The 26669-nt window shown below is 35.3% G+C and overlaps 1 protein-coding gene across 1 annotated transcript in view; it reads right to left on the reverse strand.

Annotated features, from left to right (window-relative positions):
* The window catches only part of CRPPA (CDP-L-ribitol pyrophosphorylase A), a 294956-nt gene that overhangs the window by 154261 nt on the left and 114026 nt on the right, over window positions 1–26669 (reverse strand). The window contains exon 6 of the mRNA XM_027574160.2: window positions 16929–17026. Coding sequence (XP_027429961.1) covers window positions 16929–17026 — 98 coding nt within the window. The remainder of the gene's footprint in view (window positions 1–16928; window positions 17027–26669) is intronic.

Genomic DNA, 26669 nt, shown 5'->3' on the forward strand with positions numbered 1-26669 from the left:
GCACAGAAGTTTAAATAACATGTTTGAGATCATACAACCAGTAAGGGATAGTACTCAGACTAAGGTCTACTGGATCCCCCGGTCCCTTTCCTTAACCTCCTCAATACACTGGGTGTCAGTTTACTCCAGGTAACTATTACCTCATCATGAAAGTCACAAGACCTTTACTCAGAGAGAATGATACTACAGATTCCAAAGTCAGCTCAGGAGGAACATCTCATCTGGACAAAGTCATTTGAGTCCTAAGAAGTTTAATTGCTGCCATACATAATCTCCTAACTCAGATCATTTTTCTGGGTCCTGGACAGGGAACCAAGTATTTAAGAAAGGTCCTCCAATGCCGGTTCTTAGATTTTATCCTGGAAAACAGTCAAGGGTGTCTGAACCACTGCATTCAATACATGCCGAGCAGTTGGTGATGGTAGCAGAAGTGATTATTCTGGTAATAAAACCTTTAAAAAAGTCCACCTTTATACATCCCCTTCTCTCTGTTAAAATTCCTTTGAAGGCCATTATGGTTCTGATGAAAAACTACAAGGATTGTGGAATAGAATATACAAACCTCAAGCCTTATAAACCTGAACACTATCCCAACAAATTCAAGGCTCCCATTTCATTATACAAATTATACATCCAAAAGCTGGATATTGTGTCTGGGGTAAAAGGTACCAAATGCACATCTGCTCAAGCTTATCTCCCCACCAAGTTTCACTACAGAATGTTATACTTTATATAACTAGTGGACAATTTTGTAGTAAATGAGAAATTACTAGCTTTAGCTCATAAGTATTTTTTGGCAGGCATATTCTGTATTACCCATTTTGTCATTTTGTAAATGACAAAAAATAGGTTAAAAAGGTATGTGCAGTAATATGACCTCTTTATTTTTTCCTGGTAATGCATAAAACATTTGGAGCCTGAGTACTGGCAAGATGACATAAACAAATCTTCCGTCTTAATTAAAAATATAAAAGGCAAGAAGAGAGTATCCTGTCCACTGATGGATTAGCATTTCATTCATTCAACCAGTAAGTATTTATTGAGGGCTCTGAGCCGGACCGCAGATTGTTCACAGAGATCGTAGCAACGAACTACACAAAGCTTCTGTCCTTGTGGAGCTTACATCACACTGGAAAGATGAAATTAAGCTTAGACTTGTGTTTCTCCAATTTCAATATGCATAAGAATGCCCAGGAATCTTGTTAAAAATAGAGATTTTTATTCCTGTAGACATGTGTTGGGGGTCTAAGAATCTGCATTTCTAACAAGCTTCCAGCTGATGTTGCTAAAACTGGCTCATGGAACCCACTTTGAGGCAGCAAGAGGTTAGAGCATTTGAACCCACTTTAATCTAAAAGCCCATTCTCATTTTCAGTAGAAATGAGAAAATTTCTCAATTCAAGAGTGTGCTTCCATATAGCCATCAGAATATAATTTTAACTTGGACTCTACTGAAGCCATCGCATTTCTGTATCATATAAAATAAATTAGCCATATCTTGATTTAATCAGTATGGCAAATATACATGAGTAACATTAAAGAATTACTTCAACTATTTTTTTCCAAATTTGTAACCAAATTTATAGCATAATCTAACTTACTTTTACAAAATTTTAACTTTTTCTAAGTAACTAGACACTGTCCAGATATATAGAAGTATAATTAGAGCCCATTTCCTATATAATTATGCCCTAATAAAGTATGCACAAGTTATATTCTAGTCAAAATATCATGGATTTAGATTAATTAGAATCAACACCAACAACAGTTTCAAGTCAGTTTTATAGATGATTTAAATAGTCTACTGAAGACTATACTTTATTACATGTAGCCATTCATTAGAAATTACAAGTACAACACATATGGCTTTACTCCCAACCCACCGTAAAATTTGAGCATTCATGAAACCTAACAGACTGTACTAGCAGTTCTTAACTCAGGGCAACTTTGTCAAGTCAGCAAAGTCAGGACACATTTTCAGTTATCACATGTGGGATAGGAAACTACCACTGGCACCTAGCAGACAGAGGACAGGGATGCTGTCATATATTCTATGATGCACACACTGGCCAACCTCCAAGATAAAAAACTATCTATACAAGTAAGTCAAAAGCATAGCTACTGCAAAATCCTGCATTAGATGGAGAGTTCTAGTTTTGAGTATTCAGCATTTATTTGTGAATCAATATGTGATACCAAAAACAGTAATATTCTAGCAACTTTAAGGCTTTAATATAGTCATTCTTTTTATAAGGGAAATACTAAAATTGATTTTTATCAAGTGTTTTAATATTTTTATCATACCACAAATGTGACAAGTGTATATTCAAAATGAGTAGGTAAAAGGAGGTATATATTAAAACCAGATTTGCAACTCAGTAAGCTCTGTATCTTGTTTTTTCACCATCTTTAATTTTAAATTAGATAGGAAATACACAAGAAACCATCAGCAGCTACAGTCATGTATGAGCAGCTTAGTGATTTCACATGCTCTTCTATCACAGAGGAACTATCCACTAGATTAACTTTTAGGCAATATTTAATACCATCCCAACACTTGTACAATCCAAATACTACCACTGTAATTGTTCAAATCCTACATAGTAAGCAAAAAAATTTTCATTATTGTATTTTCCTCTCTACTGAGAAATGTAATTCCCATATTTACGTAGAAAATAAAATTTCCATCTCATACAACTTTTCATTATAAGCTGTATATTAGTAACCTATTGAATATACATTATTTAGTGTATAGGTCCAAAATGTTCTTATAATACTAAGATAAATTACTTTTCAGGCAAAAGTAACTAAAAAAAGATCATGTGACTTATTTCAGAAGTGTGTGAACACGTGCACACTTCAGGATATTTTTTAAGTCGTATTTGCCCAGTTAATAAAGAAAGGTAGATTTGTATCTTGATGTAGAATCCTATTTTAGGTTCTAAAGAACAAACCTTAAAGTGTTGCTTATGGACCTATTTCTTCACCCCACTTCAGAGACCTCTCTGCACAGCTCATTTCCTCCTCTCTCTGTCTCTCTCTCCCTCTCCCTCTCTCCCTCCTTTCCTGACAGAAGGCCTCTGGATACCAACTTTAACTTCATCACTCTGGCTGACTCCAGTTCATCTCATCTCTCTAACATCTGCTCTTTGCCCTTCCCTTCCCTCCTTTTGTGAAAATAGTTGTCTTATGGCTGGGAAATCAATTAGAACTTCTTGGGCGTACTTTTCTAAACTCCTCTCAACAGTTCACGTGATTGATGGATGCCCAGCGGCTACCTCTTTATCTCCAGAAATGTATTTGGCTGACATCCAGGTGGAGAGGTTTTCCAGAAGCTTGCTTGTTCATCATCCTATCACCATTAACCACAACTATGTATCTGGTTCTCACCATATATACAGGCTTGTGCAAGGATCAGTGATAAAAGAAATGGTGAAAGAGATGGGTATAAGAATATAACAATAAAAGGCAGAACATGCACAGTGACACCGCTGCTGATGAGTAGTTTAGGAAGTCCAAGAATCAGAAAAATGGGGATAACTTCATGAAAAGAGTTATTAAACTGAGCCTCAAATGAAATCCCTAGTAGGGATGGAAATATAATTAAACAGAATGCTAGGTGAAAAGGACAGAAAACTACTTAATTCCAGGGCATGAGCACGATAGTATGTTTGACTACAATAGAGAGAATTTAGTGAGTGAAAAGTTCAGTATAGACTATGAAAGAGATCAAATAACTGGTCAAGCTGTATAGACTTTGACTCATAGACAGTGAACAGTCACTGAAAGGATATAGTATCCATCCAAGAGAAAAAGAGATTTGAATTTAAGCAGGCAAGTACTTCCAGGCTTTGGAAACAAGATGCCATGGATAATTTATTATGACTACAAGCTCAAATGGATATATTTGGTTCAGTTTCCCTGGAACAACAAAAACCTGAGAGCCATTATTTAGCTAAAGCCATAAGAACAATAGAATAAACTACTTAATGGTATTACAAAATAGAGTTATACTGCATGCAAATAGTTGAAATGAAATTCATCTCCAAACTCATGAGGGGAGACACAATAAATCAAAGTATAAAATGTTATTTTAAAAACATGTATCCTATATTTGGAACCAAAAAATCAATAAAGTGAAGTGAAAGCACAGTAAATAAGCTCTAAAACTGTATCTCACTTTAAATAGTATAAGAAAACAAGGGAATATATATTATTCATTAGTATCAACTGATGAAGGACAGAAACTATAACCTACACTCCAACCTTTTTTTTCCCCATTTTTTCAGTTTTTTATACTTTCCTCCTAAACATGTTTACCATGTATGTATGTAAAATCAATTAATTTCCTGAATTAGAAGAGCTGATTTTTTACAAATATATGCCCCAAAGTAAATGTTGGGTATTCTTTTGATTTGTTTTTAACTCAGCATAACAGTTGTCTAGAACTTGTGAACAATGACCTCATTCCTAAGTGGAAAAGGATGCAGAATATCATTTTTCCAAATTAACCATCTGGTTCCTTGAGAAAGGGTAATATTTCATTATGTGCCTGTGACTCAAAAACATACAGAGACAAAAAATGTAGATATGTATATAAAGTATACAAAGTGGTATTTGAGGACTATATTTACTCCCTCATTAATAATGACTCTAAAACTATGACAAGCAGCTGTAATTATAAACTGTTAATTTTATTAAATACAGCATGAATATAATTAATACCATCCAGGGCAACTAGGTGGTCCAATAATTTTGAACTTTTTTTTTTAACCTCTGGAAAACTGATCAGGAAATCTGGCTAGCATCCCAAATAAACTCAAAGAAATTAATTGGATGGTCTTCAACTAGTTTCTGTAGTCTTGTATATACACCAAAACCACATATTCTAACTGAATTGTGTTGGTATTGTTCAGTCAGCGGTCCCACGGTAGTGTTTACTGTGTTATTTCACTATACTTCACTGTGTTCAGCTCCAAAAAATGAACAAATCCTTTATCTTTAAAGCAAATATTGTGTTACATGTCAAAATAAGCATGAAATAACCCCATTTTGAAGGGGTCTTACCATGTTGCAATGACTTAATTTGTTCTGTTTCCTTCATTTCTGCTCTTATTTCATTTACTATTTTTGATGATTTGTTTAACTATGTCATACACTGAATCTAGTTAGGTCTATAATAAAAAGCACAGATCCATATACTCCCTGGCCACAACCTTAAGGGCATTAGGCAAAATAAACTAGGTATCACAGACAGCCTCAACAAAACCAAAGGATGCCTTACACCCAGGAAAACAAATGTGTCTCAGTCATATCCTGCTAGTCATCAGTTCCTACACAGAACAGTAATGAAATTATGTGCTCCAGGAAACAGGAAGGAGTGGATAAGCAAATACAAGAAAATCTCCTATAGTCCCTGTTTGTTCCAAATATAAGATAAACATTCTTTAAGAACTTCATTTCTTTTATTATATCAATGAAAAATGGGTTGAAAAGACCTGGGCTTGTAGGGGTAAATGTGATGTAAGAAAACATTAAATACTACATGTCACCTTCTACAGAACTTTAAGAAGCAATACCCAATATAATCTTTTTATAGATATAACTGGTTTATATCATTTCCAGCTCAAGTTTTCCATCAGTTCATTTTGCTCTTAGGACAAAATATCGGTAACAACAGTAGCAGCACTGGTGATGATAGTAACCTTCACATAGCCTGTCCCCACGTCCCAACACTTCACCTCCACTTCAACCATAGGAGTCTTCTTTCAGCCCACTCAACACAACTCTCTGAATGCCTTTTACACACTCTTCCTCCTGGATTTCTCTTAGCTAACTCCTGACTACACTTAGAGGTTTAACTCAATGTCTTATCCACCAAGAGATTCTAGCTCACTGCCCTCCTTCTGCAATCTAAAGGATTTTCCAGGGCTCTCTCTCACATTAGCATACTTTACTTACTGCTTACAACTGTTATCACCATTTGTAACCAAACATCTTTTTGAATTCATTTACTGTGTTATCCCCAACTCAACACTATGTTCCAGATAACCCTTGAAGGAACCACACTTGTTTAGTTCAACTCCCAGTATCCAGTGACTAAATCTTAACAGGCATGTATTATTTGGTAATTAGGGAATTAAGGACTAATGAAGAAGGACCACATTCTTATAAAGCCTTTACTTATAAATCCTTTACTACTCAGCAAAGTATATATCATAAACTATTTTTCACTATTTGTTGAGTTAGAAAACAATAACAGACTCTTCCATTACTGTCTTATGTACATTTGGATAGCTCAAGCTCTAAAGTAGGTGTGGTCCATGAAATACTTCAAATTCCTTAAGAAATCAAGAAATATAACAAGCCTGATAATAAAGCCTTGAAATTCAAGTATGAGTGAAATGTTCTTATGTATGGAGGTTAGGAAGGGTGTTCCTTACTTAGTTCCTTATTATACTTTTTAACCAACCTCTTCCATGTATTTGGTGTGCATTGTTAGAGTTTATTCAGTTCACCTCCTAAGGTAAGTTTCAAAAATGTAGCACAGATAATTATAACACACATACCCAATCTCTTCCTTTAGTTTCAATGAGAATCATTTTTTCTTTTCATGCCAGTAAGACAATCCTCCCACTGTGTACTGAGCAGCTCCACACCCTCACTGATCTGCCCAGCAGGTGACTTGATTTCAATCCTGGTGACTTCAGCCTTTTTATATGTTCTTTTCAGAGTGAGACAAAAGCTCTGGGAGGTAAAAATATTAGAAAATGGGGTGTTTTGTGTTTGTCTGTAACTTATGGGCTGAAAAATGACACAAGATAAATTTTCCCTTATGGGGGAGAAAAATATATAAAATTAAGCAATTCCTTACCCAAGGGGACTTCTTCCTAACATTAGGATTAAACCCTGTTAAACATCTGTTTTTTTAGGTCTTTTGTTTTACCTTTTCTTAGAAGAATATTTAATAGAAATCATAATGAATCAATCAGCACCTGCACTCAATAGTTATGTGATCTCAGGTAAATCATTAAACCAGAGTTTTCCTCTATTTGTAAAATAAGGGGGGTAGATTATTTTAAAGGATCAAGGTACATAGCATAGTCTCTGGCATATAAAGGGCACTCCAACTGTTAGTGTTGTGGGTGTTTGAGAGAAAACATTTTGTTAATTCCTTCTGTGGTTTAATGGTTTTTAGGCAAATTTAGAAGCCAGGACAGATTTTTGAATGACAGCTCCTTCCAAGTCAACTGAGATTCTCTAACTTTACAGAACACACAAAGTTCTTTTTTGTAAGTTCTACATGAACTCTTAGTTTTAAAAAATCCAATATATCTCCTCAAAGGAGTATATTACAATTAAGGGGTGCTTGAGAAACAGTGGTACTTTTTTTTTTTTTTCAGATTTACTTAAGTATTTGAGAAAGAGAGAGACAGTGAGAGCACACACAAGAGACCGCATGAGCAGGAGGGGCAGAAGGAGGGGGAGAGAGAATCTCAAGCAAACTCCACACAAAGCGCGAGACAGGGCTGGATCTCACCACCCTTGAGATCCCACACTTAAATGACTACACCACCCAGGCACCAAATCAGTGGTACTTCTTTCTTTTGAACATCCGCATACATCTTAGTTTTATTACATGAAGGAAATCCCTAACTTCAAATCAAGCCTAATTTTTTCAAGTTCTAAAGTTATCATGTATATTTATAAATCAATTAGACACTTGAAATTCAGAGAGAAACTTAAGTGCTTAAAAATTAGATATATCAAGCAGAGCACACATAAAGAATAAAGGAAAGAAGATTCTGGAAAGAGTTGTTCTAATCTTCAAGTCTCTGTAGATCTCTCCATAAAAACAGACAGTACAAGAAAAAACTTCAAAACTGAAAACCTGTAGATATTATCTATCACAAAATCAGTATTAGTAGGTAGGGATAAACTGCCAGCAACTATAAAGACTCCCACCGTTTAAGATAATGTGCAGGCCAGAGAGGAGGGAGATTACTTACAAAGAAAGTAATACAAAACCATCATCAGGTACTGTCTGGATAACTTAGCAGGCTATTCTGGAAAGAGCAGCAAAAACTCAAAGAGGCCATCTAGTCTCCAATTCAAAGTTGAAAACAAAGGGGCCACATGAAGGTTCTCACTCTGCTGGGAGATTATTAGGAGTCTGGGCCCAAACTAAGACAGCACTTTCTAAGTCAAAGCATCAGCCAGAAAAGTCTAAATTGACAGAGGTGCATCAGGAGTCAAAGAGAAGATCCAGGTAAAGGTAGCAAGGATGGAAGCTCAGGAACAAGTGAATAAGAAGTATATGCAATTAAGCTATAAAAATTATTCTGACCTACCCCTTCATCTTAAAAATAGATTTAAAAGACTCTCTTACTTAAAAAGTAGCCACAAGAGAGCACCTCAAATCTCATAAGAAATAAAAGAATAGAGCACCTGAGCGCTTCAGTCAGTTAAGCATCCAACTCTTGATTTCAGTCATGATCTTGGGGTTGTGAGATCGAGCCCCACGTCAGGCTCCGCACTGGCCATGGGGCGTGCTTAAGATTCTCTCTCTCCCTCTGCCCCTCCCCACCAGCTCTTGCATGCATGCACTCTCTCTTAAATGAATGAATGAATGAGTGAATGAAGAGCCAAATAATGTGCCTACAGGCAATACACACACTTCAGAAAGACATTCACAAAATGAGTGAAAGCTGCAACCCAACATTTAAAAATAAGCTAAAACAACAAGAGAACTACAGAAGTCAGAATTGGAATAAGTCAGAAATAAGGTGATTAGAACAAGAAAATGGGAAAATGAGAAAATGTTTCAGAAATGAAAGGTAAGTTAGGAAGAACACAGAAGAAAGTAAATATCACAGCTTATGCCTGAAGAGAAATATAAAATTTAAATTATGAAAAGTTTAAATTAAACATTTTTTAAAAACCAAGAGAAAGTAATAGCTATAAAGATGGGCAAACAAATAGGAATGTCAGAAAAAGAAAACTAAAGTAATGGAATGAGAAAATGCTAAAACAAAATAATGCCATGACAATTTCGTGAAATAAAAAGGTGAAATTATACTCTACAAGAACACATAGTGTACATAGGTATATTAACCCAAAAGGGCCAACACTAAGAAAATTCTAGTACAGTTGGACTTTAAAGAAAAAAATACACCGGGCATCCAGGCAAAGAGACCAGATCCAAACACCTCATGATAGAAAACAATGCAGATCCATATTTAAGGTGTTCAGGGTGTAAGTTTTGAACCAATGTTTTCACTGAGCCAAAATCAACTTGTACATTTTTAACCACAGAATAATTTTATTCACATGCAAGAACTTGGACTACTGTGTTGAGGAGCTCTCCCTGGGAAATATCCTGGAGCATTAGTTTCAGAGAACCAAAATGATCTGCAAAATATCAACGTAAGTCTTAAAACTAAACAAACATTTACTTATAAATCTAAGAATAAATAATGGTTGTGTGGGAAACAACATAGTATGTAATCATATATAAATGGAAGAGAATATAAAAAAGGCTTGCTGTCATTTTAAAGGTGTTAGCAGGTAGTTAATTAAAAGACACTAATTCAGATTAGATACTGAAAGCAGAGGTAGCAGGAAGTTGACACTAGTTATTTTCCGCACTGCCCAGAAGAGAGACCCATTAGACAAGAGCCAAAAGAACTTAAATTAATATTAATAAAAGACAAAAAGTGTTTCATAGGAATACTTATATAAAGGTAGCCAAAGGAGGACAGGAGAAAAATCTTAATAAACACAAAACAATACTTATTATACAGATACTGATAAACAATATAAAGAATAAACCATAAAACTTCAAAAAAACTGGTTACCCAGAGAAGGAGGAGGCAACAGGGTACAGAAGACAGTGACAAAAGTTAGACTTCTTTGAGTGTAATTTGCTTTGTAGATTTTGATAAAAGATCATATAAAATTATAAAAAATTTCTTTTGAAAAAGCAATGTCTAAAAACAAGCCAAATGATTTTGTGTATCTAGATAGCATCATAACCAATTAGAAGTACTATTCCAAATGACTGGAGAACACATTAATGTGATCATACATCCTAAACACGATATACCCTTAAGACAGTGAAGGAAAAAAATACCTTACATTAGTCTCAGGAACCAATTAGCATGAAATAAAGCAAATGTGTTATGTTGGAATTATAGAAAACACTAAATTTCACCACTAGAGAAAGTTGGCAGATAAAACACATTTAAAAAAAATCTGCATTCCCATTTCTAATTTCAGTTGGAAACATCTATAAGAATTAAGGATGTGTTTTATTTTTTAACAAATGACAGAAACTGTATTCTACCTCTGTTCAGCAAAATAAAAACTGGAAACAATAACCAGTTTAGTAGCAGCCAGCTAGAGAACTGGTTGATTCCAGGTTTTGCCAGGAAATGAATCTAGAGGTCAAGATGAATCTAGAACATCATGTCACATCAGAAAGCAGGAAAATTATCAAACTATTAGCATAATGAGAAAAGGAGTCAAGCTAACTTGAAGAGGTTCTAATGAATGGCCAAAACTGGACCATTTGAGCATTAGTAAAAGTATAACTGCTATGCATTGAATCACAACAAATACATTTTAAAATCATGACTCTATCTATAATCTTTAAGAATAAAAACCCCATTGATAATCTCCAGAGCAGAAGCCACAATTCCACTTTTTCATTTCACTTTGTATCATTTTGCAACCTTTATATAATAATGACTCTAGGCACCGGTGTCTGCCTACACCAAAGAAATACAAAAGACTGAACTTATGTACTTCTTGGGAGAAGTATAATCACCACCTTTGAAAAAGAAAATGATGTATTTTTTGCCGAAGAAAAACTTTAGTCTGAATCTGAACAAACCTCTAGATCTTACTACAATTTCCAGAATATACAGGTGACAGACAGACATGATAAGTGACACCACAGGGTCACAAACAGTAAAACCCTTAATGTGGGCATTTCTAAAAGACAATCTGCTTAAAAAAAGAGAGAGAGATAAAAGCTATAGATCAAAAGGAACTCAAGAGACATACAAATCAATAGTTATTTGTGGACAATCTTAGTTGTTTTTTTTTTTTTTTTTTGAGAGAGCAAAGGCACAAGCAAGGGGTGCTGCAGAGGGAGAAGCAGGGAACCCGATACGGGGCTCGATCCCAGGACTCCAGGATCATGACCTGAGCCAAAGGCAGCTGCTTAACCAACTGAGCCACCCAGGTGCCCCACTTTGTGGACAATCTTGAAAGAGAATGAAAGGTACATTGAAAGATACAATGATTCCAACAAATGGGAAACAGAAAGGATAAAATATATAGCAGAATTGGAGAAAAGTGAACAACTGCTGGACATGTGAAGATATTAGGGCACAACTATGGATATTTTCGAGATAATTATATGATTATAGTTTAAAAGATGAAACCTTTTTTGTACATACGCATACTGAGATATTTACAGATGAAAAGATAGGATAGCTGAAATTTTCATAAGCATAATTGGAGGGGTTTAAATGAGTAGAGAGAAAACAAGATTGGTCATGAGTTGATAATTGTTGAAGCTAGATACATGAGCATTCTTAATATTCTCTTTTTTTAAGTATGTAATTGAAATTTTCCATCATCAAAAGTGACATCTGGGTTAAGCACCTAGGTGGTTCAGTAGTTTGGGCATCCAACTCTTGATTTGGACTCAAATCATGATCTCAGGGTCATTGGGTCAAGCCTCATGTCAGGCTCCATGCTCGGTGTGGGGGGGGGGGTCTCCTTGAGATTCTCTCTATGCCGCCTCTCCCTCTGGTCCCCACCACCCCCTGAGCTCACACGTGCTCTCTCTAAAAAAAAACAAATCTTAAAAAAGTGATGGAGGAAGTAGCAAAGGAAAAGAAAAAAATATAGAAATGAAGCCTAGTAAAAGCTCAGAAACTTTCTGAAGCTGTGAAGAATATGTTAAGACTATTATCTATTTTGTGGGCTCATTTCTTTTAAAATTAAGTCAATATTAAGTATGTTTTATCAGATTATACAACAGGTCACCTAGGGTTACACTATGGAATGATCAACATAAAAACCTAAAAAAAGTAGTCAATGACTCTTTTCTCTACTAGAATTTGAAAATTTGTTAGGCTGGTTTATATTGGATAGAACTGTATTTAATTCAGGTGATTAAACTCATTTCTTGTTTAGAATATGTCCTTGGGCTGTTGGTTTTGGCTAGTCAGCTCCATCTGTCAGTCACTGATTTGAAAATTATTCGGTCTCACATTGAGGTCTCTCATCCATTTTGAATTTATCTTTGTGTATGGTGCCAAAGACACAGATGTAGTGAAAAGAAGGGCCATATGCACTCCAATGTTCATAGCAGCAATGTCCACAACAGCCAAACTGTGGAAAGAGCTGAGATGCCCTTCAACAGATGAATGGATAAAGAAGATGTGGTCCATATATACGATGGGATATTACTCGGCCATCAGAAAGGATGAATACCCAACTTTTACATCAACATGGATGGGACTGGAGGAGGTTATGCTCAGTGAAATAAGTCAAGCCGAGAAAGTCAATTATCATATGGCTTCACTTATCTGTGGAACATAAGGAATAGCAGGGAGGACATTAGGAGAAGGAAGGGAAAAATGAAGGGGGGTAAATCGGAGGGGGAGACGAACCATGAGAGACTATGGACTCTGAGAAACAAACTGAGCGTTCTAGAGGGGAGGGGGGTGGGGGGATGGGTTAGCCCGGTGATGGGTATTAAGGAGGGCACGTACTGCATGGAGCACTGGGTGTATACGAAAACAATGAAGCATGGATCACTACATCGAAACTAATGATGTATTGTATGGTGACTAACATAATAAAATACAATAAAAAAAGAAAACTATTTGGATGTTTCTGATCAACTCTGGGGTTTGTCATATAGAATATATGATAAACTCGAGTACTAAGGACTAGTTTTCATATCAAATAGATTGGGCCTCCATTTATTTAAGGATAATGGTCAGTGGTTGGATAATGATTTCTAATAGAGAAGACTCAGACTTAAATATAATACTGCTTCTCATGTATAGGAAACTAGGATGGCCATGGTAGTGGGTATTTTCTTTTCTAACTTAGTAACAAATTTATGTTTGTGGCAGACAACTCCTAAAAGAGACCCACTAAAAATTCCCCCACCTCTCAATATTCACAATCTCACATAATCCCCTCCTCTTAGTGTGGGTTGAATATACTGACTCACTTTGAATGAGACAATAGGACACAAGTGATGGGGTGTTACTTTTAAGACCAAATTACAGAAAGACCATGCCTTCAATCCTGAATGCCATGTTGTGAGGCAGCTCTGTGGATAAGCCCACACGGCAAGGGATTGAGGCCTGACAACAACTATTTGCATGAACTGGGAGCAGATCCATTTGCCCATGGGTGATTCAGGTGAGACTGTAGCCTCAGCCTGCAGAGGACAGCTTGACTACAGTCATATTAAAGACCCTGAACCAAAGCCTAAGCTGTGCTGTGCCTAGACTTATGTCTCACAAAAACTGTGAGATAGCGAATGTTTGTTATTTAAGGTCACTAAGTTGGGAATAATTGGTTATACAGAAACCATAGTACAATACGTAATGTAATGTGCAAGTTAGTAATAACAAGTTATGATCATTTATCCATTTGTTTATTTAGCATTCAATAAATCTCCCCCTGGTTTCAAGACGGCACTAAGCTCTGGGAAGACTCCAGATTCCTCAGTTGAGGAATACTGAGATAAAATTCAAGTGTTTTAGAATTTTATTTGCTTCAGGGGTGAGATAGAGAATGGTTGAAAGATTACACCAGGTTTAGGGAAATAAGCAAAATATACAAATGTCAGAGGCCGAAACCTTAGCAGATGGAGAACTGCTTTAAGCAAGAATTTGTGAAATGTGAAATACTACTAACACTTAAGTTTGAGGGTCTGAGGAACTTCTAAATGAATTTACAGCTGTGAAACACAGGCTGGTGAATAATTAAACACAGGGCTAGAGAATGGTTTTCTCTCTAGCAAGTAGATGATACGTGAAGCCATCAGCATGGTTATACAGAGGAAACCACTCACCCATGTACAGAAACCTAAAAATTATGAACAGGATCTTATAAACAAAACTAAGAGGAAGCCACAAACAAAAAAGGAGGTTCAGAAAAACAAGATATTGTAAAACTGGATGACATTCCTTCTGGATGAAAGTATTAGACAAGAGGGTCAAGTACTGCAATAAACCAAGATAAGGACTGATAAATGTCTTGTGGATTGCCCAGATGGTCACTGAGGACCTTGCTGAGAGCAGTTCCTATGCAAGGTAGGACTGGAAATCAGGCTACACTGAAATGAGAAATGAAAAGTTAAATTATTCGATTTTTTGTTTTGTTTAGTTTCAATTAATGGAAGGAACTTGAATATGCTGGGATGTTGACAGCAATGGGGGAAGAGGAGGGAGGGGAACCAGAGCTCAGAAGAAGAAACAGTCTTCCTAAGGGTACGGCTACAGACATAGGATTCGTGGAGGTTTAGTGCCGGGATGATAGGAATGCTGCCATGTGGGGGTCGTGCCTGACAGTGGGGTTAAAGACAGTGGGACTGGACCAGCTTTTCTCAGCTGAAGGGGGATTTTGCCCCATCCAGGCAACACTTACTAGTAAGTAACTGGAGATGTTTTAGTTGCTACAACTAGGGGCATCTGGTGGGTATAGGCCAAGGATGCTGCTGAACAGTATACAAAGCAGAAGACAGGCTCTCACAGCAAAGAATTATCTAGCTCAAAATGCTAACAGTGAAGTTAAGAAAACCTGGGTTCAGCGTTTGAGCAAAGTGCAGGAGGTTTAAAATATTCACAGAGGAGGATGGGGGGTTGATTATGCAATCGTAGTATACTTACTTTAAAAATAAATAAATTATTCTTTGCCCACTGGAGAATGGAGACCAGTATTTTTTAATGGCAACAATCTGCACTGCTGTATAATTTTCTCCAGCAGTATGAAGTTTGAGTCAAGGCTTAGAGAAGTGAAAAGTTAGACAAATACCTGGAGTTTTAACCAAGGGGTGCATTTGAAGTACAAGGGAATTGAGGATAGCAGTAGAAGATTCATGATTCACTGAAGCCCTAGAATATGACATCTAAACTAGGCAAGGAAGGGAATAAAATAAAATGTAGCCAAAAGAAAGGGAGAAGATGGGGGACCTGGGGTTTCCTATAAAATTCAAATATGCGCAGGAGTAATTTAGCAAAATATATGAAACGACAAAACGTTGTGGTCAGAACTTAAGAAATAACCTTAGTATTTATTTTGTCAGCACAGTTAAGATGATGGCAATATGCAGACTAGACCCAATGGGTAGGTAGATGAAGGTCACTGGGAATGAAAAGGGTAAGGACCTGAGAGGCCAGAGTGATGAATAAATCACACAAGGCCAGTAATGTACTACTGTGTGTATCCCTACATTCCATGTCATTTCATCATTCAACAGATACAGGAAAAGAAGCAATAAAAAGTCAATACTGTAATAATTGTTATCAAAGGGATTTCTTGCAGGGTCTAATACTAGAAAGATCCATAAAGGAATTAGTCACACAGAATACAACAGCTGGGTACTCAACAAGAGTATAAAAACCCAACTCTCTAAACTTAGGGTTGATCGATAGCCAGAGTTCCAGTAATATTCTTTCAGGGTCTCACCTCCGTGACTTCTGCATTGACTGGAGAAAGAATAAATGAGATTACCCAAAAGTAAAAGACTATTTTTGAGGCAAAAGGGTGCTTCAGTGGGTCAGACAGTAGAAAGTTATCAATAAATATTCTGCAAGATGCAGCAGTTAAACTGGGGAATGGAATTTAGGAATAGATTCTCAATAGGTGAACTCGTGGTAGAAAGCAGAGAGCGCAAGATGCGAAAATTTCCAAGGATGAAGGGGAAATGTCCAGAAAGTCAATGGATAGAAGCAATATCGCAAAGTAGATTATGGTATAACCTTTCCACTGAAGAGACAGTGGATATGGTGGTCATTTTCTTTCAGCTTAGGTTGTTGCTCCAAGTGCTACTGGGTAGAATTTGGCACTAAGTGCCATTAATATCACCTGGGGGAGCTTGTTAAAAATTTGGATTCTATCTCTTCTTGGCCTTTTGGCTAAGGTGAAGTATAAAAATTTGGATTCTAGAACTAATCCCAAACTACCGTTCACTAAGTTTTTATATATTCCAGGGATCTATGTTCTTCACAGTTCGTGTATCTAAATCAGGACTAAAGTTTGGGAACTAGTAGCATTCATTACTTAATACACATCTGTCTCATCATCAAAAATTTAATTATTACAGTTTCATCTTCACCAAAAATTTACTACAAGTTAGATGCTTTCCAAAGTCAATCCTCTTAATAACTTTACAAAGTAGATGTTATTGACATTTTCAATTTAAGATAAGGAAATTAGGCAAAAAAGCTGCCATCTGAGCAGACGGTCTTAGCAGAGCCCATTCCCCTTCTAACTGCGCTATCATGATGAAATTAACTAAATAAACTTTTTCCTTCAGCTTTTTAAGTAGAATTTGATCGTGTATATTGTTAAAAGGTCATCACATGTTCATCATAAGCCCTGATGGTTATACATTTTAAAAGAAATAGGGAAATGACTTAAAATTAAATAAAATCATTTTGTCAACAAAACATTTCAAGACAAAAAGTTGTCAAAGAAGTAAATAATACAAGTCATTAGTGGTAAATGTTACAAATAATTCCTACGGACCTCACACTTATTACTACTTCTTCCATTTCCTTAGCCCAATTAGGTATGAATTCAACTAAGAAGTTCATCAGCTCAAAACGGGGAGTAAGTGGAACTCAACTCTTTGATGTCATGAAACTCAACCTTTGAATACTTACATTTAATTCATTTTTTAGTATTTCTTCAAGATGATGACCTACATGATTCTCATCTTCTTTTGTGTCCATAACTATGCAAATGTGTTGTGAAATTCTTTCTGAGATAAAAAAGAAAAAAAAATACTAAGTTTCAAACAGAAAATGGAACAGAGCACTAAATGCTAAAACCGAGGCTTACCTGCTGTTCCTAACTGTCCAACTAGGAACTAGGAACTATGAAGCTTTTACCTTCAGGCAGTGAAGTCACTTGGAATTCACACTGATAAGTCCTTGACCCGTTACCACCCAAGTCAATAAAGGTGTGTATTCAACACTGTATAGGTGGCTAACCAGAATGTGTGTAATCAACAGAAATAAGCGAGCTTAGGATACATTTGAAAAGGACTAACCGGAAGTGACAGCTCTTTGGCTTGACAATGCAATCCTCCTACATTTATTTGGAGTCTCCTAGAATCTGATAAAATCCCATCTCTCCTGCAGATGCCCTCCTCAGGCTAGACGAAATCTCCTGTGTGCAGCTCACTGTGCCACCTAGTGTCCTGGGTGAGTACAGCAGTTTCCTTGGCATTCCTCTCAATTTGGTCAACTCAATACAATTAAGTTCCCACCTGTTTCAGTGTTACCACAAGTGAAAAGAGCTAAACGGATTTTCAAATTTTTTAGGCCTCTTTGACATGATCTGATTCAAAAACAGAAGCCATATGACCTAATAATGTTCACCTTTGTTAACCCTGGATGCACGCTCTCAAAAGATATGCCATCCTCCTCTATACTAGACAGATCTAAAATGCTAAGAAATAGCTATATTGTTGCCAATTAAGAAGATGTTGCATGGTATCATATGAAGAATAAAGAAAAAAAGGCTGAATTTTAAATGAGAAGCCTAAATCAAGTTAGTTTGATTAACATTTAACCCAGCTATTAAGGAGGGTACATATTGCATGGAGCACTGGGTATTATACGCAAACAATGAATCATGGAACACTACATCAAAAACTAATGATGTAATGTATGGTGACTAACATAACATAAAAAAAATAAAAATAAAAAACACATTTAACCCAGCTGCTTCTTACATGGACAGGTCTATATAATTTGGTGTGTATGAACATTGATATAGTGATAGTTTATCATTTTTCTAAGCAAAGCTGGGAACAGCTTAAAATATTAACAATATCAAAAAATAAAAATAAAATAAAATATTAACAATATCACCAATTAATAGTACTCCTATTACTAATTACCTCCCACTTATCAAGAATATTATATGGTGCTGGAGCTCTATGTTCTATTAGTACCAATCTTCATGATGACACCCTTTATAATTTTCTGAAACCATACAAGAGATTCCAGAAACATGACTTCACAGAAAGGAAATTTTTTCATGATCACTCTTGCCAAGGCTTTATCAACTTTATTAACATTTTCAAAGAAAAGCTTTGTTGATTCTCTTGTATGTTTATTTTCTAGTTCTTGAATTTCTACTATCCAGTATTTTCTTCCTCCTATGCTCTTTGATTTAGTTTGCTGTTTTCTTGAAAAAGATGCTTAAATTGTTTACTTCCAGCTTTTCCTTTATTCTTGTATTTACATATAAAGTCTTAAATTTTCCTCTAATTCACAGCCTTAGCTTTATTTCAAACATTGTGATATTTTCATTCAGTTTAAATTATTTCATTTTCGTTTTAAAAGATTTCATTCACTTTCCTCTCATTTTAACATTTTGTAGTATCTACTGTAATTTCTCATGTTATTTTTCCTGAAGTTCTCATGAATTACATAGCATATTTTTATTATTCTGTGTTTGTTCTACAACAAATTACCATAAATTTAGCAAACACCCACTAATGAGTCCCTAATTCTGTAGGCCAAACAAGACAAAACATGTAGCCATGATAAAGCAAAGGGGACAATATGTAAACAATGGGTGAACTGGTTTATCTAGGTAAAAGACAGATGGAAGTTAAGTGTACTATTCTTTCAACTTTTGTTTCAAAGTATACTAAAATAAAAAATATTCTACCCCCCAAAATAAGGTACAATAAAAAAACATGAATATGTGTGTGTGTGTATCTACATGTAGATATGCACTGTAGGAGACCTTAAAACTCATCTTTTAAAAAATATCTTAACTACTGGATGTGGAGAATGTGTGAATCTTACTGTGGTAATCACTTCACAATATGTACATATTTCAAATCATCACACTGCATACCCTAAATCTGCATGATGTTATATGTCAAATATCTCAATGAAGCTGGATAAAAAATAAATTCACCTATTTAGTGAAAATCAACTAAAAAAAACTAAGAATATAGATTCAAGGTAATGTAATAAATAAGATGAATCTTTTATCATGGTCCTTTCTATGCATCTGCTGATGTCTTGTAATTCCCAGTTATTTACTCCACAGTAGTCTACGCCAGACTTGCCATTTTCTTTATAGTGTCCATGTCCATACTGATATGTCCTTTCCCCCAGTATCATAAAATCCTCCACCTATCCAGTGTCATTCACAGTCTACACTAGGTTGAATCTTCATCAGTTCCCAAATTCAACGGTTCTCAACACTGGTTGCCCATCAGAATCAACCCCTGAGTTGTGAGAAAGAAGTGTTGTTAGTCAATTGCCTTTGAGATTTCTAGTGTCAAACTACTTAAAAAACCCAAATCCACCCAATTCGTACTCTGATCTGCATGGCTCACTGGAGTTCACAATTTAACCATTTCTTACCCAATATTATAAAGGCAACATAAGAAAAAACATGCAATGTTGATCAATTACAGATACAAGGCAATTCTTGGGCATTCAATGTTTGTTAAATTATTAAGCCACATGCAATTTTTAAAAATGCTATAGGAATCCAATCCAATAGCCAAAAAATATCTATAAATAGTATATTCATATTTTAATATTTTAATGTATGAAATATAGAGACTAAAAATCAGTTTCTATGTAGAGCCGAACTTTCTACACAGAATTTATAAATCTAAAAGAAATGAAGGAAACATGGAATAAAGGACCCAACATTATGAGACTTTGATGAGGATTAAATGAGTTAATATACCTAAAGTTACATAGCGTGCCTACTCCAATTAAATCCCCAGTAAGTGTTCACATAATTGTTATGATCACATGGATTCAACAAAAAATAAATTAAACTTTTTTTTGTCTACTTAAGATACGACCCATCTCTAACTTCAAATGTTCCCTGTAGTCTTATTTATTTCAGTGTTTCTTTAAAGAAAAAGGGAGAGGGGCACCTGGGTGGCTCAGTGCCTTACATGTGGGACTGTTCCTTTCCACTCAGGTCATGATCTCAGGGTCCTGGGGTCCAGCCCCAAGTCCTCTGGCTCCCTGCCCAGTGGGGAGTCTGCTTCTCCCTCTCCCCCTGCTCCTCCCCCCCACCCCTGTGCTCATGCTCATGCATGCACACAAGCTCAGGCTCTCTCTCTCAAATAGTAAAATCTTTCTTAAAAAATCCATCTGTAGAATTTAAGAAACAACTCAGAGGTTCATAGGGGAGGAGAAGAAAAAATAAAACAATATGAAATCAGGAGGGAGGCAAACCATAAAAGACTCTTAAGCATACGAAACAAACTGAGGGTTGCTAGAGAGGAGAGGGGTGGGGGGTGGGGTAACTGAGTGATGGACATTAAGGGGGGCACATGACATAATGAGCACTGGGTATTATATAAGACTGATGAATCACTGACCTCTGCCTCTGAAACCAATAATACGTTATATGGTAATTGAATTTAGATAAATTTTAAAAAATCCATCTCAATTTTGTCCCACTAATCCTTTTCAAGTTTTAATATTTCACCCAAAATGCAGTAATTATGTATAATAATGAAAAACATCTTGAGTAACAGTCCTATGTTTTCATACCTGAACTTAAAACTAAAATGGATACCTTCTGATCATTCATATATTAGTTTATCCATTAGATCTAGGGTGAGGCATCTCATGTGATTTCTAGTAATAATCTCACTGACAACCCTAACTGGGAATGTTAATGTACTTCATATCTTCACCAACAAAGAGAACAGCAGTGACTATACTTGTGCCATGCAGGTAGAAACCCAAAATGGGAAAGAATGTAGCTAGAGAAGCAGTGCTCAAATAAATTGAACCTCCTCAATTCCACACTTATTCTAGTAGCTCCCCAACTGAGAGAGAAAAAAAAATGTAACATTTAAAATTCATTTTTTTCATGAAGCACAAAACTTTCCAAATTTCTCAAAGCAAATAATTTAACAACTTCCTTGAGGTTAATAATGAAATCAACAGGAGCCTTTAGAAATGTTAATCTGTTGTTCTATTAATAAACCACTTCTTAGAAATCTTTAGTGGTTAAAATAAATACAACAATAGCATGGGGGAGGGCAATAAAATCATTTTGCTTCCCAGAATCATAAAAACTCTACTACAAGAATCCAGTCTTTCTTCTCTCCCCAATAAAGATCTAAAGATAAATTAGAAAAATACTGGAGTTAAATTCAGATCATACCTAAACTGTCAACTTTATTACTAATATTAACTTATTTTCATTTGCTACACTATCTTTTTTATACAATATCTCTTTTAAATCCTCCTAAAAGGATGGTTATGACACATGAAGTATTTTAACATCTAAACCTGTAGGGTAATTTCCCCCCCCAAAATCTTTTTTAACACATAGTCTGATTTACACTGAATAACTCTTTATTTACATACAGCATCTAGGTATCACACAACTCCATGTGACTTAATAGAGAGAAAATTCTAATGGAACATGACCTGTAGTCTACAGATTAGTATTAAAAAGCTGTAAGAATTAGTAAGCCCAAATTTTTTCAGTTAATGTCTCATCCCCATGTGTGAGAACTCTTAAAGGGTCAAGGTATAATTGCCAAGAGTAATTATGCCAAAAATAATGTACACTTTGATTTTACTTTATTGACTGTAATGATTAATTTTATATGTCAAATTGACTGAGCAATGGGGTGTTCAAATATTTAGTCAAACATAATTTGGGTGTTTCTATGAGGGTATTTTTAGATGTGGTTTACATTTAAATTGGTAAACTAAGTGAAGCTGATTGCTCTCCCTAATGTGGATGGGCCACATCCAATCAGTTGAAGATCTGAATAGAACAAAGGTTTGACTTGCCAGGATTAAGAGAGGAACCTCCTGCTTAATGGTCTTAGAACCAAAATATTGGCTCTTCCTGGTTCTAGAGCAGCCTGCCAGCCTTGCAGCTTAAACTATGACACTGACTTTGTAGAATTTGGACTTGCCAAACTCCATAATCTATAATCACATGAGCAAACTCATGTATGTATGTGTATTTGTATATCCTGTTTGTTCTATTTCTTTAGAGAACCCTGACAAATACACTGGCAAATAATCCTAAGCATACTTCAACAGATAATTATTTCCAAGTCTTCATCACAGAATTCCCACCTCCTTTTGTTCTATAAAAGGCAATAAATGTACACCCACACCTTGGGCAACAAACCTTACTCTTCAACCAGATCATACCACTTACATTTCCCTAGATTTACCTTGATCTTCAGACTAACGTACACGTTCCCCCTACCTGCAATGCCATTACATGTCATTGTCTAATTCTCCAAAAAGGTGCACCTGAAGGATCATCTGCTTTAATAACCATAGGCCAGTGTTTTAGATGTATTTGGGGGGCGGGGGGAGCAGTGGGAGAGAAAAAAGAATAGGGAGGTAACAAACCAGGGAGACTTTTTTGAAATTACAGTACCCCCACATCTCCAAACCCACAATTCTGATACATAAAGATCTCTCTCTGAAACACATGTAAGTACACAGTCAGGATTCTCCTCATATCTACGTATGAATCACTGTGTTGCTGAATTTCAGTGGTGTGAAGGAAAGGCCTTTTAGTGTCGAGTTTCAGAAACAGAAATTTCTGAAAGGCCTTTTAGTGTCGAGTTTCAGAAATAGAAATTTACATGTGCCTTGGCTCTAATAAGCCTATTCACAAAGCTGACGTTCAGGCAGTGCACAGCAACAGAGTCATGGGAATCATTATAGGCATTTGGTAGTCAGTGCATTTATTCTGATTAATACATACTCATGCCATACTAAGTAGTTTTAATATTGTCTTTGCTTTTTTACTACAGTAGAGACTTTTATACATTATTTCTCTTTATCATAACAAGTAGGAATTATTCTCCCCATTTTATAGATGGAGTCTATAAAGCTAGTAAATTGCCCAATATCACAGAGCCGTGAAATTGTAAACTTTTAGCTTTTGAACTCAAATCTATGTGAAATTAGTATCCTAAAGGGTAATTTTTCCCTTTCACATTATTCTGCATTTTTGTTTTACTTTGATTAAAATTTTGACTTTGTATTTTATCATTTACTAGTTTTCCTCTCCCATAAAAATCACTAACTCCTAAACTCAGTAAACTAGAATTTACTAACTTCTAATTTCCCAACACCCCCCACACACACCCAGATTTTAACACAGGGCACTAACAAGAAGGTATTGAACACTTAATAGTTTCCAGGCTCTATGCTAGGGTCATGACTATGACATATGGTTATGGGCTGAATTTTGTCCCCTACCAAAGTCACTGTGGGAATTCTAACCCTGAGTAATCCTCGGAATGTGACTATATTTGGAGATGGGGACTTTAAGAGGTAAACTGAGGTTAAGATGAGGACAATTAGAGTGATCCCTAAGCCAATATGACTGGTGTATTTATAAAAAGGCAAACACAACTAATAATGGAAAAATTATTGAAGTCAATCCCTGGGTAAAACTTTCATAAAAAAATAAAGAGCAGAAAAACACTTCTAAAAATAATGAATGCATGCCAGAAAGATATGCCTACCAAACCAGTTAAAATTGCAATCTACTATTTTATAACAAGCCAAAAAAGAATAAGGCAATGAAACCAAACATTAAAGAACTATGTAATTTAGAATTTCAAAAGCTCGTAAATTAAGTGGCAGCAGTCAGGGAAGAATTTAAAATAAAAGACTATTTCTGAAATGAGGACTATACAGTAATGATACAGGTACAAAATTAACAGATAATAATTTAAGATAAAAAGAAAAATAAAGAATATTTTTAAATTAAAAAAAGAAATAAAGATTCAATATAAGGTGACAAGTATTGAACTTGGGTAAAGATGGTCCAATATAAACATAATAGGAATCCATGTAGAAGAGAATACTGAAATTTTTTATACATACACACTCAAGCATATCACATATAAGTATCTCCAAATATTTACCAATAAAAACCAATACCAAGACATTTTCTAGTAAGGTTACTAGACTTTAAAAAAAAAAAAAAAACTCATTCCTTTGGTCACCTAGACAAAAAGAATAGAGATAATAGAGGTAATAAGATAATCAGAATTTATTCAATAAAAACAAAGGAGCATATTTAAGTTATTCAGGGACAAAATTATGAGCCAAGATTTTATATTCAGCAAAACTGACTTTCAAGTATAAAACATACAGTTAACAACTTGAATGAAGAAAATGATTTTCCTGTGAATATTTCTTAAGGAACGTGCTAGAACTCAAGTCCTCAGACAACCAAAGACTAGAGAGACATATACAGAATGACTTAGAGACAGCATAAAGCAGTTACTTTCAGAACTATGACTAAATAAGGTCTAAAATTAACTGAATACAGTATATAATTGGCAGTATAATCTGAAAATAGAGTATAAACAAGAAAATACACTAGGAGTGAATGAAATATGTAAAAAAAATTACATAACTCTTTTCAGAAATAGTCTTGGTTGAGCGTATGTATACTTTGAGACCTAGAGGGTACACTGAATAAAATGTCTGAATGATTATACAATATTCTAATTCTGTTAATTCCACTATCTCTGAGAACCAGAATTCTCAATGGGGTAGAAGTAAAATACTGAATTGGAATTATCAGTAAAAATTTATGAAGCATTTCATCTTTATGTAAACACACACACACACACACACACACACACACACACACACACACAAAAGATACTTGGTAAGTTTAGAGGATGACAGAATGAATTCATTCAGTTGAATACTGGAAAAAGAAAATGAACATTTATCTTTCTGTAAGCCGTACACTGGGTAAACTGTAGATGAGAAGTGTTTGTGAAAGCACCTCAACTAATACATGAAAATTAATTAATCAGATTAAAATGTCATGATTTTGCACACACCCGCCATGTATTAACAAATCTAGGCATTGAATATCAATGGCTGCTATCATCAGAAAATAAAAGATAGCCAGACATTTGATGTCTCCTAATTAAAAACTCACACCACCTCTAGTCTTACCAAAGAAATGAAACTAAATGATTCAGCTTCTAGAGCCAACTGTCACTTTGTACAAGACAAAAAAATATACAGAAATATGCATAATTGCACCATGCAAGAACATATACTCATCAAAATTCAAAATGGGACAAAATCCACAGGTCAAATAGGTTGGGTTGAGCAAGAGACAAAGCGCCAGCAAAATAAAAGGATGGGGAACTCGTAGAGTAAGTGAGATTTAACAGGTAATTAAAAAAAAAAACTAAACCATAGTGTCTAGAAATGTAAATCTGAGTGATAAAGCTCAGAAGAAATGAGGAAATTGCTGTAAAATCTTGATAGCTACTATTTTTTGAGGAGGGAGGTTTTAACCGCATAAAAATGCAAGAAAAAGCCACTGCTGTGAGTGGCAAAGTTCTATTCTTGATCTGTGTGATATTACACAGATATTCACATTACTCTTTAAGCTACAGATCTGGTTTGGATTTCTGTTATCTGTGGTTTGACAGCAAAACGTTTTAAAAAATAAGAAGTAGTAAAAACTTTATGAGAGTACACTAGTTCTTTCATCCATACTTCTATTCATTCAGAAAGTATCTTTAAATAAGATCAAGAGACAAGATAAAGGTCTTCAGTATATCACATAAGGATACCTAACAAACTATTAAAACAATGGGTAAACTTTTAAACATTTAAATTAAGAGAAAAGCTAGGGGTGCCTAGCTGGCTCAGTCAGTAGAGCATCTGACTTTTGATCTCAGGGTCTTGTGTTCAAGTCCCCCACTGGGTGTGGAGCCTACTTAAAAAAATAATAAAAATAACTTTTTAAAAATAGTTAAGAGAAAAGCTAAAGCATCAAGTAATAAGCATTATTTTTATTCACAAGTTGGTAAGCATTACAAATTCAAGTTACCATAGAGAGTCCTTCAGATTCTAGTTCATGAAAGCAATGTTACTAATAAATAAAAGATACTAGCACCCTTTCAGTAAAAACAATTGAGCCACAGAGTAACTCAGCCAAACACTGGATGTTTTCTCACTGGGTAATTGACAAATAGTATGTATAATATTACAATAAATGTACATTCTAACCAAAATCTTATGATACAGGCAAAATTATCATGTCCTTCTTAAAGATACAGATTTAAATGATTTGCCTGGGATTAAGTTCAGCTAGCAAACCGGAGAGCCAAGATTCAAACCAGGCAATCTGGTCTAGAATCGAAAACCTCAAACACTCCATATGCTGATAGAACCTATAAGAAATATAGGTAATTTCCTAATTCAGGAGTTTTCCCACTTTTTTTTAAACTGAAGCCACACAAGTCAAATGACAGTGTCACACCTTCATGGAGTAAACAAGATTCTCTGCAGTTTCTAGCAAACCCTTCTCTTCCAATGCTTAGGCGTAAGAAATTATAATAGAAAATGACATTACAG

This window comes from Zalophus californianus, chromosome 12, assembly GCF_009762305.2.
Source record: "Zalophus californianus isolate mZalCal1 chromosome 12, mZalCal1.pri.v2, whole genome shotgun sequence".
In the NCBI taxonomy this organism is placed as follows: Eukaryota; Metazoa; Chordata; class Mammalia; order Carnivora; family Otariidae; genus Zalophus; species Zalophus californianus.